The 18,560-nt window shown below is 45.7% G+C and overlaps 1 protein-coding gene across 1 annotated transcript in view; it reads left to right on the forward strand.

Moving 5' to 3' along the window:
• Window positions 1-18,557, forward strand: part of LOC104464122 (voltage-dependent T-type calcium channel subunit alpha-1H-like) — a gene marked incomplete at both ends in the record, with an annotated part of 28,826 nt that extends 10,269 nt beyond the window's left edge. Inside the window, 3 exons of the mRNA XM_010076755.1 lie at window positions 11,708-11,800; window positions 13,744-14,533; window positions 18,525-18,557. Of these exons, the coding sequence (XP_010075057.1) occupies window positions 11,708-11,800; window positions 13,744-14,533; window positions 18,525-18,557 (916 nt within the window). The remainder of the gene's footprint in view (window positions 1-11,707; window positions 11,801-13,743; window positions 14,534-18,524) is intronic.
• Window positions 18,558-18,560: the final 3 nt, after the last annotated feature.

Consider the following 18,560-nt stretch of genomic DNA (forward strand, 5'->3'; position numbering starts at 1 on the left):
GTCAGAAGCTCAAAACCAAATCCAGAAGGGTTCAAACACATGCCAAGTCTCTATTAGGCTATGTTTTGGAAAATGCTTTTGTTCTCTTCTGGAATTAGTGTGTCAAGAGAGGAGCTGCCATAGTAATTTGGAATATTCCTGACTAGTAGTGAATGTTGCATAAAGGAAAAAGGGAAATACAAAGCAGGATGGGTCTCTGGCTGCACTCGCATTCTCCTTTCTCTGCTCTTGCATAGTTCTTTGACAGAGCTCGATGGACGTGCCCGGGGGTCCTGCCTGGCTCCCACCACGGGGCAGAAATGTTCTGGCCAGAGAAAGAGCAGAGGGCAATGCGTTGCAGGGTGTCCGTGCTAGTGTATTGAAAATGAGCAGGTGCTTCTCAAAGCATCCTTGCTTCTTTTTTACTTCCTGAGCATTTTTGCAGGATGCAAGCTTTCGTTTCATGTTGGTATTTAATTTCCTCAGCCTGAAAATGTTCAGTTTAAACCCAGGAGGAACACACCAGCCCCAGCAAGGTTTCAACAGATTCCTTCGGGCAGAGCAGAGTGTCTGTCAAAGCTGGATATCGTATCCATGGATCATTTTGGCAGTTTCCAGGAGGTTTGTGATTGGTTTTAGTGGTGCTTAAGCCATCCAAATGCTAAGGAGTATTTCCAGCCAAAAACTCTTCTTACATCTTTATTCCTTTTAGAAGTAAGGACTCACTTGTAGAAGCTGACAACAATATAACTCCAGGTAAAGAAGCAGCTGTTGGGAGTAAGGTGCTTGAGTAACTTTGGTATGGAAGGAGTAAATCATTAGTGCAAGAGGCTGGATGCTAAATCAAAACAATTGCTGTAAGCAGAGAACATTTAACAGATAAAGCTATTGAGTCGTGCTCTCGTTACATTTAATAGTTGAAGCTGGGTAGCACCAGGTCAGCACTTAGATGAGGCCTCAGAGTAAGTAGTGCAGAAAGTAGAACTGATGGGTTTGGTAGCTCAGGAGCTTCCCTGTGAATTGGTATTGAATTACTGGGCAGAATGCGCTCTGCGGTGCTCTGGATGAGACAGGTCCAATTGTCCTCATCCCTTCTGGGGAATAATGAATACTTGCTACTTTGCAAGAGTTCTAATGGTGGACTGAACCTCAAGGTCTGGCAAGCCTCCAGTTTGCATAACGGCAGTCTTAGGACTCAGCTGGATGGAGCGTCCCTCATGATTTATCCTAAATGAGTTGGAAATCTAGCATGGTGTAAGAGCTGTCAGAAGGGAGGTTGGTGAAATGAGCCCCCCAGGGGAGATTCAGAGGGAAGCTTTGACGTCCAGTGACTGCATGTCATGCCCAAGAGTTTCCAAGGGCACAGTTTGATCCTGTGTAGACTGAACAAACAAAATCAAAAGCAGACTTTGAGAGGGAAATCTGAAGATCTCTATTCCAAAACGTCCTTGCAAATGGTGTGCCAAGGCAGGAGGATAGCAGTGTGGCCAAGCTCTTTCAGCTGCCAGAGTTTGGATTTAAGCAGCCAAGCCGAAAGACCTCTAAATTCATGGTAGTGATCCTGAACTTGCAAATAGCCTGGCACGTGGCAGCAGGGCGTACCAAACAGTGAAATGCGTTGTTGACCTTCCAAGAAGAGTAAAGTCAGGGGCATCAGACAGGACAACCAACCTAGCATAGATGATAAAAATAATAAAGGTGATGGCTGTGTCCATGGGTGTTTGAAGGGATAATAAATCCTTATGTAGCCCTGCAAATGATTCATGTTTTGATTCCCATCATTTGTTGTGTAATAGGCTAATTTATGTATATATTTGTTACAAAGGCGTGTTCGATGGCAAATTATGTGAACTAATTAGCTTATTACAGAATAAATGAAAGGAGATGGAACCTAAATTAACTCTGAGGTTTGGCATGATATTAAGATCCCTTTATTGCACATGAATTTCAGCCGCAACAATAAGAGCAGTAATTACAGGTATTGGTGTCACTGCAAATGATGAATTACCCAGCCAACCAAAGTCCAATTTAATTTGAATTACTGACAGTCTCAGTGGAGCAACCAAAACACTGACACCTTCCTAACCATCAGTCTCGGTGTGGCCAGACCTGAACGCAGAAACCCCATTAAAACAAAAGGGGGTTGGATGGCTGGTAAGATACTTAGTTTGGGAAGAAGAGATTATTTAAGCTACTTTGCAAACCACAGAACCATTGCTTGGATGATTTCTTGTCTGACTTCCAGAAAAGTAAGACCTATGATAGCACTTTACATCAGGAGGCAATGCTTTTGCCAAAACTAGTGAGGCAAAGCTGAAGGAGCAATAGCAGTCAGCTAGGCAGAACCAAGACAAGATCAAGGGAACAAGCTGTTCCTCTGCGCCTCCTTCCAGGATGCAGTTGCAAGGACTGAACTTAGAGAGCAAACGTGCAGGAAAAAATTACATTTCAGGAAATGTCCATCCGATACAAGAGAGAAGATTTGTCTGGCAGTGCAGAGGGGCTCTGACACTGCTGGTGCTGGCTGAGTTACCTTTTCTCTGGCCTCTTCTTCACATGTTGTATTTCAGAGGTAGCTGCATTTTCTAAGGGGCTTCCTTCATGAAAGACCCTCTTGAAATTAGTCCTTGGATGCAGCTCTCAGATTCATGATTCTGTTTCTGGCTTGATGTTATTCTGAGCGCATATTGCTTCTACGAGGTTTTGCTTAAGAAGACGTCTCGGTTAACAAGTTAATCAAGTCATACAAGTAGCATATCTCTGGCCCATCATCAGAAGGCCCTAGCGAGTGAATTCTCAAAGGAGACTGTTTTGCATTCAGCAGCCCCCTTGCTGCTGTCAGAAAAAAGAAAAAGAAAGAAAAAAATCTGGTTATGTTCACAAGAGCTGAAGACAGCCCAGCAGGCACATGACATGATAAGAATGCCCAAGAAAGGAAAAGCTGAATCACCTTCTGAAGAAAGATGTCTGGAAATAGAGCAGCATTACAGGTACTGTCAGCAGCAGCAAGAGTTCGAGGTGTTCTCTTGATAGCGTGATCAGATGGAGAACTTCTCTTTGCACCTGGTCTCACCAAAGCTGGGGGTATGTTGCAGCCACGAAGGTGTGGGTGACCAGAGAACAAGTTTGGAGTGGGAAAGTGGGGGGATTGATGCCACTCTCTTCTTCCTTCATTTGTCCTTCTGCGGATACTTCACTCTGAACACGATGGCAGGCTGCCCGAGCAGGTACGACAGTTGGCAGTGACAGCCGTATGCTGCAGGCCACCTGCTGAAATAACCCTTTTGTTTGGATGTGAAGTTGCCTCTTCTGTGCTCTAGCTTGTCAAAAAAAAAAAAAAAAAAAAACCTGGGAGCTTGTGTAAGCTTTCTCAATCCAATCAAGGATTTATTCATTTTGACCCTGCACTGTGTGCTGATGAGGAGCTTGGTTTGTGTCCGTGTTGCTGACTCTGCTTCTGCCAGGATCCGCACCCCTGTGGGCTGCGCCTGTGGATGGGCCAGTGGAGAAGGGACAGAGCTTGGGGGCAGGTTTCAGGTTTGGAAAGAGGAAGGTTCTTTTGTCTCATTTCACCATTGTTTGGTGTCCTGACCTGTACCACAGCCGTTGCCCACTTCGGTTGTTTTTCAGCCTCTGTACCTCATGGTTGAAATCCTTCCCTGAGAATTTCTCCCTTGTCTGGAAATCTTCCAGCTACATCTGTAATGGGAACCATAGCTTCCGTTTGAATTAAAGGAAAAATTACATGCACTTTGATGCACTTCTGCTATGGCCAAATATGATGAGTCCCTCATCTATACTGTCACTCAGTCAAGAAGAGATCTTGGAGGAGATGACACCTGAAGCTGTAACATTGCCTTCCCTTAGAGGAAGGACAAGCCTTCCTCCTGGAGCCCACTGGCAGGGTCATTCCTCTTGGTTCCTACTTGCACATCTTCCCCTTAGCTGGGCTGTCACTCAGGTGGATATTAAATAGGGACCTTTTTGGGGGCCTTTTTCTCCTGCTTTGTTGCTGGGACCTCAGGGTACCTCAACTGAGTTCCTTACAAAATGACAGCTCAGGAGCGGTTCCCCCAATGTCTCAAGAGTATTGTACTTGAGATGCTACTAATCCTCTTGCTTGCCTGTCTGCTTCAAGCTCTGTTCTTCCACTTCCAGTAGTCCAAAATATTTTGGGGAACAGCCAAAAGGCACACTGAAGTGGAAGAGCCTGAGGCTTCCAACCGCAATTGTATTTATGCGTGCAACATGTAGTTCTGTGGGCCATGATTTCCAGAAGCAGCTGTCACACTGGGTGCCCACATTTTCAGAGTTCATTGAGTAGATAATTTTTTTGGCCAAAAGGACTTTTTTGTCAAATGGTTCGTTCTTTAGACTGAAGATATGCGTCAACAATGTTTATCTGTGCTGAATTTGGCAAGAAGTTTTGGCTGGAGAGGAAAAAAAGGGAAAAGAGTTGTAAGCTTTTCATTTCCACTGCCTCAAGATGATGCTTTGGACTTGAATTTGTTTTGGATCACCAAAAATATTTCACTCTAAATGATGGTGTTTGAGTTTTGTTGGTGTTGCTTTTTTTTAATTTGGTCAGCCAAATAAACATAGTTTTCTGGATTTGAAGAGCTTTCATGCTGAATACCCAATCTAAAAATATCCAGCCTCTTTAAAGCATCTCAGAGTGTGCTTCCAAAAGGATTAGTTGCTTTTGAAAAATCTCTTTCATTTTGAAGGCTAGAAGGAATTGTCCCATATAGCACAAGTCAGAGAGGCCATCCCAGTTCCAGGTCTGGGCCCAGTAACCTATGGGAGGTATTGGAGGGACCCAGCACAGAAACCTGCTGCAAACTCTATAGTTCTGGAGGAGCAGCATCCTACCTCAATCGTAGATTCTTGTATTCAGAGTAGAAAGAGGGGTGCCTGCAGCAAGCCATGGCCTAATCTGGAGTCCAGTTAGGTGATGGAGAAGCTACTGGTCTTGAGGTACATCAATAATTCTTACAAGGAAATCTTGCTTTGGTTTGATTGCCCCAAAATCTGCTCCATGACCAGTTGCTGCTCCAGCACCTTGCCCTGTGAGCTGTACACAGCCCAGGGGAGACCTGTACGCTGAGCCAAAGGTTCAACTCCTTTCCCTGATGTCCCCACACAACTGTCTCCAGACTGAGCTGGCAGATCCATCCAGGAGAACAAGGCATCCCCCCCACTCTGACTAGTGTGAAGGGTAGAGCTTAGACACTTGTACACCCGAAATATGTTTTGTCAGTCCTGCACAGAGGGCTGGTTGTGCTTGAAGCTGTGTCCCCTTTGTCCCTAATAGTCTCTAATATCCCTTGAAACAAGGTCTAGCAATACAAATAACAAAATCCTTGCTTTTTGCGATTGGGGCAGTACCCCAAACCGCTGCTGTGTTCCAGACAGTGGTGTCTGGAGGAGTGCTGTCACTCATATAATTGGTGTATGATATGCTCATCTGTAAGCAAGGATCTCAGTCTGGCTTTGGTTCCCTTCTCCTCATTGCAGACTCTTCATCTTTCAGCTTTGCTCTGCTGTGAAGCTCTGATTTACGGCTCTCTGTGCTAATGGACTCATTATTACTGAAGCTAAACAGTTAAATACATTCCCTGTGCATAAGATACTTTACACAAACAATGAAGGCAGAGGATAATTATCACAGTAAATCAAACCTCATGAATATGGACCGAGGTGTGATTTGTTACAACAGTCAGCCTGAAATCGGTGATGTTTTTGTTGTGGGATGGGGATCTTGCATTATTTAGTGTGAAACAGAGAGATAGCAACTAATCTTTTTGTAGCAAAAGTTGTTGAGCTTTAATGCCATTTTTAAGCTTATAGATTCACTTTCATGAGGTTCTGGGCCACCAATAGCGGCATCAGTGATGTGTCCAACTTTATCGGACACTGGCTGCACTCTGCTTTTCAAGATCCCCTCTGAACGGGTAATGCCGACCAGAGATCACGTAAATGTGGAAGAAATTGGAGAGGTCACAAATCAAAAACAAATGTCAGGTTGCACAGTTTCCTTTTATTTTCTATTTTGCAGGGCCACTCTTCAGAGCAGATGCATGCCTTGCAAGGCTCTCAATTTATAAAAAAAAAAAAAAAAAAAAAACAGATAAAGTTGCTTTGCAAAGTGGCCAGGCCATCAAAGTGAAAGGAAAAGCATCTGTTCAAAGGACTCAGAATATAATAAAACCTGTTTTTCTGACCACAGAGATTACTTAACAACGTGTGTCATGAGGAAATAATTAGAATTGTGAAGTTGACTTTAAAAATAGCGATTTGATTAGCTGCCAAGCTCTCTGCATATGGAAAAGGAAAACTCCATTATCCACTGGTCAGTGCTCGCTGGCCGAATCGATGTGCCCGGGAGGGCAGGATACGTAGATAAGAGGCTTTCAGAAATGAATACTGAAAACTTACTGAGACTGTCATGGTAATTAATAGCTCTCACTATTTAGGTCATTGGATCTTGTCTTCATGAGGTTTATAAAACTAAAAACTAAAAAAAAAAAAAAACCCTGCAGCAGGGCCAGGGAAATGATGAGATAAAAAGTAAATAAAACCAAATAACCATGGCAGTCCACAGAATTGCTGTTGAGCTCAGCATAATTGATTTTGATGCAGATAATGTCCATCTTGTTCCCAAAGGTCCTAATTTAGGCCAAAGCAAAAGAGGCTGAGTACAATTTATAGATGTCGATTAAGATGAAGGCTTCCGATGGTCTGGAAACACTTGGGTTTCTCCATATCATCTCCTGCTTTGGCCAGGCACTGAGCTGAACAAGCACCTGCGATTCTGAAATCCAGCACCAGGGAAATTGCTGTTTGCCAGAGCTGGGCTTTATAGGGGGTTTGATCAAAGTGTGAGATGCTGATTTTGGTTCCCATGCTTAGGGAGACTGTCTCTACAAATGATGTTTGTTCAAGTAATGGCAGTGAAATCTTGCCGTGAGGAAGATCAGGCCTCAGGGCTAGGGTGGAGTTTTATTTGCTGTGTGTTCAGTTCTTGTAATCTTTTCAGCTTCACTTCACACAGGAACTTTCCAAACTTTCCTCGATTGATTAGTGGCACCTCGAGGTTGATTTTTATCTGCAGCAGCCCATCTCGCACTAGCCATTAGTGCTTTCTAATACACAGAAAGTAATTCAGCATTTGACTTCACTAATTAAAGCGGTTTGGGTTGGAGTTTGAGTGTTGGGTTTTTTTCCCCTGGATGATTCTTTCTTCTTTTTCTTAACTGACATTAAAGCAAAAAATAACCTGCTCTTGAGTGGATTATAGCCAAGAGCTTGCAAAAATGTTGGCAGAGAGCAAAGACAAGCATTTTTATGATGAAAACTTCTTGACATAATAAAAGAAATTGTTCTGCAGGGACCTTTGAAGTGACCCCAGAAAAAACAATGTAAACCTCCTGTCTCCCTGGGACCGATGAGGAGGGCTGAGTTAATTGCCAGTATCTTTAATCTACATTGCCCTTGTGATTTTTACTCTGGAGTTTTACATTGATTCTGATTAGCTTGACTAGAAGACCTGATTCTGTCCCCAGTTACGCTACTATAAATCAGACGAGCATCTTTGTTACAACGGATTCAATTATTGTGGCATGAGCAAACCAAGAAGATCAGAATCACAGAACAGAAGACACATACAAAAAAAAAATCTGATTATCCACTCTCATCCTGCTGATATTAGTATGGTGACCAGGGAGTGCCTGACTGGGGACTGCCTGAATGGTGTCCAAGCCAAAGATCAATGAAGTCAAAATCTGTCTTTACATTCACCTGAGTGAGCTTTCTGTTAAATTCTTGCAGTGATGGGAGAGGGGATCAGACACAACACTCAGGGCTTTTGTACCGAGCCTTATAGGTACTAACAGGAGACAAATGGTTTATCCCATCCCTGCCTATGCTGTGTAAGAGGTAAAGGACTGAACAAGCAGTCAAGAAGAATCAGACTCAGCATCATACAGGATTTCCCATGGGTTAGACAGCTCTGTTCTCTGCCCAGAGTCTCAGTCCTTCGAAGGCAAAAATCATTTCCCCATCCTAAGGGGGCAACATCTCCTTTCCCACGGGCTCTGCAGCATGTGATTTCAGTTGGCAGCACCCTCCAGGACAACCTTGCCAATCATCTTAATTGAATCTTTCAGCTATTTCTCTGCAGCTCTGAATTTTAGTGGGCCATGTAGCTTGCACATCTTTTTCATCAGAGCAGAATTAGGAAACGTGTTTCTTGCCGTCTTATCTCTGTTGATAAATAATTGTATGTTGCATTTATTGGAAGGTTCGAACTGGTACATTTGGAGACACTGTTTAATATGTCTGCCTGTGAACAACCATGGCTTGAACAGAATTTAATTACTGAGAGTGGATTACTGAGATTGGAAAGCAGAAGAAAGGTGCTCCAGGTCCCTGGAAGACATCTGTAAAGGGCTTGGAGGGACAAATGCCGGAGCTGCAGTCAAGTAGATTAACCAGATTGGAAGCTGAAGGGAGGAGGAAGTCATTTCTGCTTAGCAAAGTAGGTGATACTGCATTCAGGGAACCCCAAGGGAGGAACAGTAGGCAAAGCAATGCTGGAAAAATGTATCAGTGCTCTTGGGAGAATAGCGAGAGTTGCTAGCCTTCCCTCTGAGTTCATCTGGTCTGAGAATAAGTGCGTAGGATCAAACTGTGCATTGCTGCAGTGAACCTTGCACTAGACTAAATGCCTTTGACTAGGTTCCAAAAATAGTTAAAGAGTTTAGGTCATGGTGTATAGACCAGCTGTTGGCAAATGGAAATGGTCTGGTTCCCATTTACACCAAGACCTTGTAGGTAAAAATGTACTCGTAAAGTCATTGGGAGCACTTGAAAGGACAGCATGAAAGAAGTCCACAGCATGGCAAGAATCAGGCTGTAAAAATCGTAGGCATTGTTTCAGTCCAGACAGGTGGTTGTGCATGTGTGTTGTCCTGCATTTCTCCAGAGCTATTTGATTAAAAAAAGAAGACAGATGTCTGTGAGCACACTCTCTTACAGGATTGCTAGTACTGTAATCCTCGGCAGCTCAGGAATCCTTCCCCTAGGTACTGCTGCATTTATGTTGGGTGATGGGTCCAAGAATGAATCCACAAAGATGTCAAACAGGAGAACAAAAGCTCAGCGGTTTGTTTATCCCTCCTGTATTCCTTTGGTTTACAAGTGAGTAGTAAATAATGCAAATTCTAATTACATCTGGAATATTCTGAGAGCTGGATGAGCATTTTCAGCCCTCCAGAGGAGAAACATGGTATGTTGATTGATTCTTGCTGGAAATACTGTCTAGCATGCAAAAAAAAAATACCTCTACAAATGTTGGTTGGCCCTGGCTCTTGTCTCAGCAGCTGTTTCCCAGGTGGGGAGCTGGTAGCGCCTGCAGAAGCCCAACAGCAGCCCTCAGGTAACTCCTTTTGTAGAGGGTTCTGTGTTTAATTGTTTTAATCCATTCTATTTGAGGATTGCCAGCCAAATGCAAATTCGGTGAAGAAGTGTATCCAATATGTTTGGAGTCCCTGGGCTCATTTTTCATCCCCAAGTGTAAATGGATGGAGCACCTGCTGTGCCAGCTGGGCCAGCCTGGCTCTGAAATGCCCATCCAAAGAGAGGGGCAGGAAGGGAGAGGACTTAGAACAGCACAAAGGAGACTATTTCTTAGGTAGCTGGCAGTGATTTTGTTTAGCCTTGTGTCACCTCCCAACGTGATCCCTCCAGTTTCCCCATGAACCTACAGAGGCATCGAGTGCAAGAGGTGATGGGCTGCTGTGCACAGCCCACGCAGGCAAGGGATGCGGGCGAAAAGAACTTTGCTCTCTATAAATGTTTCAAGTGTGTTAAAGGAAAGGCAGAAAAGGGCAGTTTGAGTGTGATTGCTTGTCCGTTTCACACCACTGAACAGAGTGATTACTGCCTGTGTCTGCCCAGACAGCTTAACCCCTTCTCAGACTCCAGGGTGGATAACAGCACTTGCTTCCACACACACACACACACACACACACACACACAAAAAAGTGTCTGTTGCTGAAAACTTTCTGCAACAGATTGATTTCTGGGGTTCATGTTGACCAAATACATTCTTTTTGGTTTTGTTAAACCTGTGCCACTGGAAGCATAGCTTTGCTGACTGATATCTGTGCATCACTAACCAGCTGCGAGGATGTGATACGAAAGAATATCTAATGTGCGTAATGAGGAACAGGAGAGGTGGGTGCAGTTTGGGTAAAGGCAGCCAGCATGTCATCAGACCTGATTGCTCAAAGGTTTTAGCAATGCTGACAGAGTCAAACAGCTGCAGAGGCAATTTCTGCCTGCTCTTTGGCAGATCATGTTTGTTGGTTTTAGCATGGAGCTGTATTCGCTGGCTTCTCACCCAGCTGCGTGGTGGGTGGGATGTTACGTGTGCTTCAACGTGGGAAGTGGGTTTGAAAACTTGCTGGTAAGACATCACCACATTTGCCTTTAAGGTGAGAGGAATCAAGAGTAAGCCGTGTTTCTCTTCCAGCACCCATGAGCTGATGCAAGGTGCTCTGACGGTCTCAGAGAAGCTGTGGGTGCTGCTGGTTGTGTGCACAGCAATGCTCTCCCCCTTCCAGATGTGGTCATAGACCAAAGATCCAGCTCTAGGAGCCTCTTCCGGCTCCTTGAGTAAAAGAACGGGAGAAAAGTGGCCAGGATTCAGGTCTGACTTCCCTGCAAGTGTTTTGCCTTGATGCTCCAGGTGTGACAAGAACATTGTGTTATTCACTTATGGATCAGCTTTTCTGTCCACACCATACAGAAAGTCCTCTACACCAATCCTTTTCTTGTTCACAGCAAGCTAATTCACAGTTCCTTCACTGCAAACATGGTTTAAATCAAGAATGATGCCACTGAAATTGGAGGCAGGCAGCAGTTCTGGGTTTTTGCGAGGACCACCAAGGCTCGTGTTAGGCGTAGCGAATGGGGTACGTCAGTGCAAGTAGATTCAGACAGAAGGTTTGATTTTGTTGGAAACTGTGTAGGAATTTCAGCTCTAGGACTAGTAGCAAGATAGCACTAGAAGGTTGGTATGTTTTATCTAAATAAAAAGTGTAAATTACATGGCAGAATTTGCTTGGCTCTGCACACAGCCTGTGTGGTGTTAATTAAATCCTCGGCTTCTTTTTTAGCGAAAGGAAGATTGAGAAAACAAGTATGAAATCAATTCTACATTTAATTAAAGTAACTCTCTTCCATTCAGATGTGTTCCTGCTATGAGATTGGTGATGCAGTTGTAACGGTGAGCCAGTAGGAATAACAGAGACATTTGTTTTACGGAAACAAAATTGACTTAAAAACTTAGGAATTTGATGGGTAGCATTACAAAACCAGGAGCCTAAGGTAAAAGCCCAGATCTCTGCACAGAGAGGCTTTTGTTTTGTTTATAATCCCTCCTTGGAATTTCTGTGCGCTGGCTCAGAACCAGTGTTTCAGATGTTTTATTGTAATGCTTTATCATTTTAATCATACCAGATTCCTGTAGAAACCTCAGGCCAGTCCTCTGGTCACACATGGCTGCTCTCCTAAGCCAACTGGGAAAAGAAGTGCAGCAGGTCTGGATGGATCCTGAGAGATGCTGTGGAGTGATGAGCACCAGGCACCATCAGAAGATTGATGTTTACTAACTTTTTGGTTGACTTATGTTCTTACACTTTCTTTCTCTGTCTTCCTGTAGGTTATAACCCTGGAAGGATGGGTTGACATCATGTATTATGTGATGGATGCACATTCTTTTTACAATTTTATATATTTTATATTGCTTATAATAGTAAGTATGAACTGTGAGATGCTCCCATTCCTTGTCCTTGTGGGGTGAAGTTGTTCCCTGGGCTTTTCACAGCGAAGAGCCAGCTAGGATTGAGAGTGGGAGACCTTCTTCCTGCCATGAAGCGTAATCATGCAGGTTGTGATTAGTGCTGTGGGGACAGATTATTGGCTACAACAGTCCTTCTTAGCGTCACACATGATGCATAGTCACAGCTTGTCGAGCCATATGGTCTTCCCTCCCTCTTACTCTCCCAGTCTTGGTCTTGTCACCTTGGTGCGTCCTAACGATTGTGCCTTGGCCAAGCAGCTGCTAAAGAGAACAAAAAGCAGAGAGGCTGTAGCTTTTCTTCCTTTAGCCTCGTCAATGGGCCAGAGGACACCTCATTTCAACAAGGGGCCCTCAACCTATTGAACTTCACCTGAGCCCTTTAAATAACAGTAGTAATAGCAGTGCACCTTTCTGAGGTCTTACAGTGTTGTTGTTCCTAAAAATAAACTATTACCCACCGGAGGTGCTGGAGGCTGCCTTCAGAAGCTGCCGTCCCATGTTAGCAAGGTTCTTTTTTTACAGTGACCACAATCTTCTCCAGGGGTCTACATCTGTGGAAAAGTTGGGCTTTTAAGTCAGGAGGAGAGCAAAGGGGAAAGTATCATGTAGGTGTCAAGGAGGACGTGGGACAGAGGCACTTTGAAGTGCTTTTGTGGCTGGATATTCTCTATGTGTAACCCCATCCTCATCCATGTGGTTTTGAAGGCCTTGGGAAGTCAAACCACCACAGCTCCCACCAGCAGTGGGAGAAGCATGGATCAAAGCAGTGTGAGGGTTTCCCAGTAATGGCTAGCATTCTGGAGCCAGTGATTTTTGAGCCTTTAGCAATGGGCCATGCATAGTAGAGATTTACACTCCACTCTTTTGAGCCCTTCTTTACGTACGGATCCTTGCAGAGAAGCCAGAAGATGACTAATCTCCAAGTCAGTTGGAGCTGGGAATGGCACCCTTGCTGCTTCTCAAACAGTATCCAGGCTGATATTGGGGAATAACACTGCAAACCATCTCCCAGTGGCTCCCCCCGAGGATTCACCAGACAATAGTCCAAATTAAATCCATACGTTTCCTGGTGAGCACAGCACAGAGGTTTGGCCATGTAGACAGTGGCACTTTCTTGACGTCAGTCCCTTTCACGCCTAAGGGCACTGATTCTCTGAGGGAATATTTGACATTTTCCTTTGGATGATTTGTGAACCCAAATGGTGAAAAAACAGTTTGTGGACTCAACAGCTGAGGGAAGGATGTAGCCTTAGGTCACTTCATATTCTTGTCCTTGGGAATTCATTTTGAAAACCTGGTGTCACCCAAGAACACACCAGTTCAGCCAGACAATAAATCAGACCTTTCTAGGAGCACTGAATCTCCTGGAGATGCATTTCTTCGTGTCGGAGAGATACAGGAGTGCAAGGTCACAGATGCATGGACCCTGACTGTCCCCTTCAAAATGAGGGCACGCTATGCCAGGGTGTGAAGTGATAGAGGAAGAGAAGAGGCAGTTCCAGAACAGCAGAAATTGGATTTCAGACCGTGTTTCCTTGCAGGTTGGCCAGGTGCTTGCTAGTGATCTGGTTTGTGGTGGTAACTGATGGCGTTGTGTTTCATGCACCCTGCGTTAGTAGCAAATGTCATCACCGTTGAGGGGAGGAAAGCGGTGAAGGCTGTTGTTAACAGCTTTCTTTGCCATTGCCAAAATAATTTAACATGGCTTAGGAGCAAATTGAGCAGTTCAGGCACAGGTTGACATAACATTTGGTGAGTAGACTCTGAGATTTGGCATGTTTGGAAATCTCAGGATTTCTAAGAGCCACACTTCAAGTCCAGACAGCATGTGGTGGTGAAGAGCTTGTCTTGCTTTGTAAAGTCCCTACTAATTCCTTTCCCCATGTTTTCTCCAGGTTGGTTCCTTCTTCATGATTAACTTGTGCCTGGTTGTGATAGCAACACAGTTTTCTGAAACAAAGCAGCGGGAGAACCAGCTGATGCAGGAGCAGCGGGCCCGTTATCTCTCCAACGACAGCACAATTGCCAGCTTCTCAGAGCCAGGTAGCTGCTACGAGGAGCTGCTCAAGTACATCTGCCACATCTTCAGGAAGGTGAAACGGCGGACAATACGCCTGTACAATAACTGGCAGAGCAAGCGCCGGAAAAAAGTTAACCCAAACAGTACCACAAATGGGCAAAGCCACCGAGGCAAAAAGCGCATCACCTCCATCCACCACCTCATCCACCACCACCATCACCACCATCACCACCACTATCACATCAGCAATGGGAGCCCTCGAGGGCCACGCTCCAACCCTGAGATCTGTGACCTGGAACTCAAGGTCATGAAACCTGGAGGCCAATTGATGCTTCCTTCTCCATCACCCAACTTGCAGAACCCTGCTTCTCCTCCGGATTCGGAGTCTGTGCACAGCATTTACCATGCAGACTGTCATGTCGAAGGACCACAAGTGAACTGTAAGTCTTCCAATGCCCCTCCAAGCATTAAACTGACTGCCGAACACTCCAACCATGGCAACATGAACTATCCTACCATCCTGCCTTCTCCAACTAGCAAAGCCAGTTCTGTTCTGGTTCCCAAAGGAAAGAAGAATGGCAATTCACCTGTGGCCGTGGTTAATAGCCCTGTAAATTTGGGCACCGATTCTTATGGGAAGCTGCAGCAACTGGTAGGAGACCATGGTAAGGACAAACAAGCTGATTTTTTTTGCTTAGGAAAACTGGGCAAAGGGCAAATTGCTCAAGAGTTAAGGTGTTAATGACAGACATGTAGGGTGCTGAAGATGGAGGCAGTTTTCTGAATGCTGTCTGAGATGAGCGCTGCAGGGTCTTGCTAGTCCTCAGAGGATGCCTGTGAGGGCAGGAGTGGAGCAGAGCTACAGGTCTCAGACTTTCGGTCTTGTCTTTCCCCATGCGCAGAAAAAATGTAGGACTGAGTGTTGCTGCAGATTTGGAGCTCCATTCAATCTGAATGAATGAGGAACATCTTGGTGGCTTTTCTGGACCTCTGTCCCATCCCTATCTGTGCAGACTGCAGCCACACCAGCACTGCCAGTTAGTGTAGTTTTATCTCCCATCACATATAAATCACCCACTGCTGGAGCAGTGATTACTTGCTATGCTTAAGTTTTTATTTTGCAAAATGTTTCCAATTCTCAAGGCTGGAGCTAAAGGCTGAAAATAGTCTTAAGCCCTCAAACAGTAAAAAGTCAAAAATATCTAGCTTCCATTTTTTAATCTCTTTAAGCCAAACTTGTCATCTGTTTTTTTCAAGGCCTGTGTTTTCCAAAAGTGTTTATCTGCGTGTGCATGGACACAAATATTTACCCTAGTGATGTATGTGCTGAAAAAATACCAAGCCTAGCTTGGGGGGGGGTCACAGTAAAGGTTGCTTGTCAAATAGGTTGGGTGGCTTGTCTTTGTTAATATTTTTTTTTTAAGTGACCATACAAAAGGGTAAAGTAGATTGTTTGTAGAAATTGCCTTCAGCAGACATTTCTATACGCTTGGGAGCTTAGCAGGAGGGCAGAAGGGGGCAAGGTTAGTTGCAACGTTCTTCCGTTGTTAAGCAAAGGCTTCGTATGAATCACTGGTTCATCTTTAACTGTGCGAGTTAATGAAGGTTATTATGGGAATGTGTATTTACCTTGAGATAAAAGCCCGGGCTCTGCAGAAGTCTGGAACTGGGAAAGCAAGGATGAGCAGAAGAGCTGTTGCTTGGAAGGCAGTGCTCAAGTCAGAGGTTTAGTTCTTCATGCTAGCAGGGGGATCAGCTGCTGGGGTCCTCTTCAGGAGAAGAAAGGCACAAATCTCAGTCCCAACTGTGACATCCCAGGGGCACTTCAGTGACTTAGGAGACTTTCATGTAGCCTGTGATGGTTCTTTGGAAGCCAGAGGTTAGATGAAGTTCCTGTTAATAATGCAGTTATAATATTCTCTTTTTACCAAGGCATTTCAGCCCAGAAAGGCCAAAATTCTTTAAATCTGAAATTGTTTTGTCTCTTTCAGAAGCGTGGTGATATCTAGGGGAAGGGGTGGGTGCCGCAGCTCTTGGCTGGTGAGCAGCAGCTGATCCAGCACCCTGAGGAGCACAGGGGCTGGGGAGGGAAGCAAGTCAGCCGGGTCCATCTGGAGACCCTGTCACACAATGTGTCAGTGCCCAGCTTTTCCCATCCATGGCTCTGGCTCTTCCCAGGCCCTCCTTCCCACTCCTGCCACACCAAGGGGACTGAGTCAGATTCACTTCTGCACCACAACCATCTTCACACAGCAGGGATGATGGAGGTGTCTTCCAGGCTTCAGGAAGATCTTTAAATGCAAGACAAGCTAGCTCCTGAGGGTGTAGCTCTGCCAGCCACATCTCCCAACTCACATTTCTCCATCCCAGCCTAAGCTTAGTAAAAGAGCCATGTTAAGTCCCTGCCTTGTGCTCAGAGGGGAAGGTGAGGTGGGATCACAAGCTCACCCAACCCTCCTGTCCACAGCATCTTCAGGCAAAGAGCTATTTCACTTAATTCTCGCTTCACTCTTACAAGTCAGCACGCAGAGTCTGTTCACTGCAAGACTTGTGCAAGGAGAGCACAGAAGTGATAATTGAGAGCATTAAGGAGGCATTAGCAGCCAGGGCACTCACAGCCCCAGCTGGAAACAAGGTTGGTGTCTGCTGGGAAAGATGCAATTGTGGGAGAGAGAATTCTCTTCCCTTCTTTTGTTGTGGAATTGAACAGCATAAAGTACAGCCTGTTCCTGCGTGTTCTCGTGCCCTGCAATGCTGTGAGGTTATTTTAGCAGGCAGCCAAGGAGACTCTGGTATTTTGAAGACATCTGTGGCGCCAGTGTTTTTCATATAATTTTTAACACTTTGATAGCATTAAAGACGTCTGGCAAGCCCACTACCTCTGCTACCCACGCTACTGTGGCTGCCCTGCAGTCTCTCATCGTCAGACCGGTCCCAAGCAGACACGCCATGGTAAAGTGCAGTGCTGCACCGGTGCTGCTTGCGGGTTGAGTAAGGGGGAAATATTTCTGATCCTCCTGGTGCCTTTGATGTAATGACCAGGAGGAGGACAGTCCTCTCCTGCAAGGCTGTTTTGAAGGCCAGTGATACCTGAGTGACATTCAGGCAAGTAAAATATATTTTAACTCTTGTCGTAACCCTGTTTTCAAGCTGATGGGGTGCTTTATTTCATTCGGTGCTGCCTTCTCTTTAAAGACATCCTCAAGGGTCAGCCAGGAGTGGCTGAAATCAGCAGCGTTGCTGCTGGGGGAGCTCCAAGTGCCTGGAGCCTGAGCCAGCAGCATCCTCTGGCTTTTGCTTGGTCTCCCCAAAACCTCTCCAAGTGTCCCCTTCCAATCTCCAGATAGCGGAATGTTACAGGGGAAAACTGTCCCCTCGCCTTGTTTCACTGAACTTCAAGGAAAGTTTTTGTTGATGCTTGAATGGCATTTAGTAAGAATCATAGAATCATGGAATGGGTTGGGTTGGAAGGGACCTCAAAGATCATCGAGTTTCAACCCCCTGCCATGGGCAGGGACCCCTCCCACTAGCCCAGGTTGCCCAAAGCCTCATCCAGCCTGGCCTTGAACCCCTCCAGGGATGGGGCATCCACAGCTTCTCTGGGCAACCTGGGCCACTGCCTCACCCCCCGCACAGGGAAAAATTTCTTCCTAATGTCTAGTCTGAATCTCCCCTCTTTCAGCTTATAACCGTTACCCCTTGTCCTCTCATTGCACTCCCTGATAAAGACTGTTTCCCCATCTCTCCTGTAGCCCCCTTTCAGCACTGGAAGGCTGCTATTAGGTCTCCTTGGAGCCTTCTCTTCTCCAGGCTGAATAATCCCAATTCTCTCAGCCTGAGAGATCCCATGGTCCTGAAGGATCCCATGGTTGCAGTATTGCATTCCTGATTCATTAATATCTAGTTCCTAAATATGAGAAAACTAGGAATGTAGTTCCTAAATAAGAGGAAAGCAAATCTGGTGCCCGTTCTACCCAAATCATGCTTGTTACCCTTGTCCACATCCATCTCCGTACCCTGGCTCTGCGAGGGCAGCCAGCATTTCTCCTCACACCGCAAAACATGTGGCAATGTGTTTGATTTTAAAACACCCTGAACGCTCAGTCCTGTGCCTCAAGCAACAAATTCACCTGAGCTTTATTAAAGGCTGACGGAGGGCTGTAGGAGGCTGAAGGGACTACGTGACTCTCCGAGCGATGATCCGTATGGTCTGTAGCCACCTTTGGTCCATTTCTCCCTCTCCCTCCTCATTATTAGCTAAATGAAAGCGCTATCTAAATTGGGTGTAACAGCTTGATAGCGCTCAGATCACCACTAATGATGTTAGCCTGGTCAGATAGAATCAAAAATAATTGGAAGGGAGAGGTGTGCCGGTCAGTCTTCCCCCAGCAGCGGAACACAAAATGGCTGCCGGGCCGTGTGGAGCCCCACGTCCACGGAGGGGGCTGGAGGGTGGGCATCAGGGCTTGGAGAGAGAAAAATGAGGCAAAGCAAGAGCGGCTTGGTCAGAGGGATGGCTAGAAGGCTGTATGGGGGTGTTACATTGATTTGAGGACGCGGCAGAAGCTGCTCTGCCCCATCACCGCCCGAGCGGGGACGCGCTGTCCGCCATGTCGAAGGGGTGAGGCGGCTCACGGTGTGTGTCTCCCTTTGCAGGTCTGCGGCGGACGCCCAGCCGGCTGTCGGGGCTGA

The sequence above is a fragment of the Pterocles gutturalis genome, unplaced genomic scaffold (assembly GCF_000699245.1).
Source record: "Pterocles gutturalis isolate BGI_N339 unplaced genomic scaffold, ASM69924v1 scaffold2083, whole genome shotgun sequence".
NCBI classification, from domain to species: domain Eukaryota; kingdom Metazoa; phylum Chordata; class Aves; order Pterocliformes; family Pteroclidae; genus Pterocles; species Pterocles gutturalis.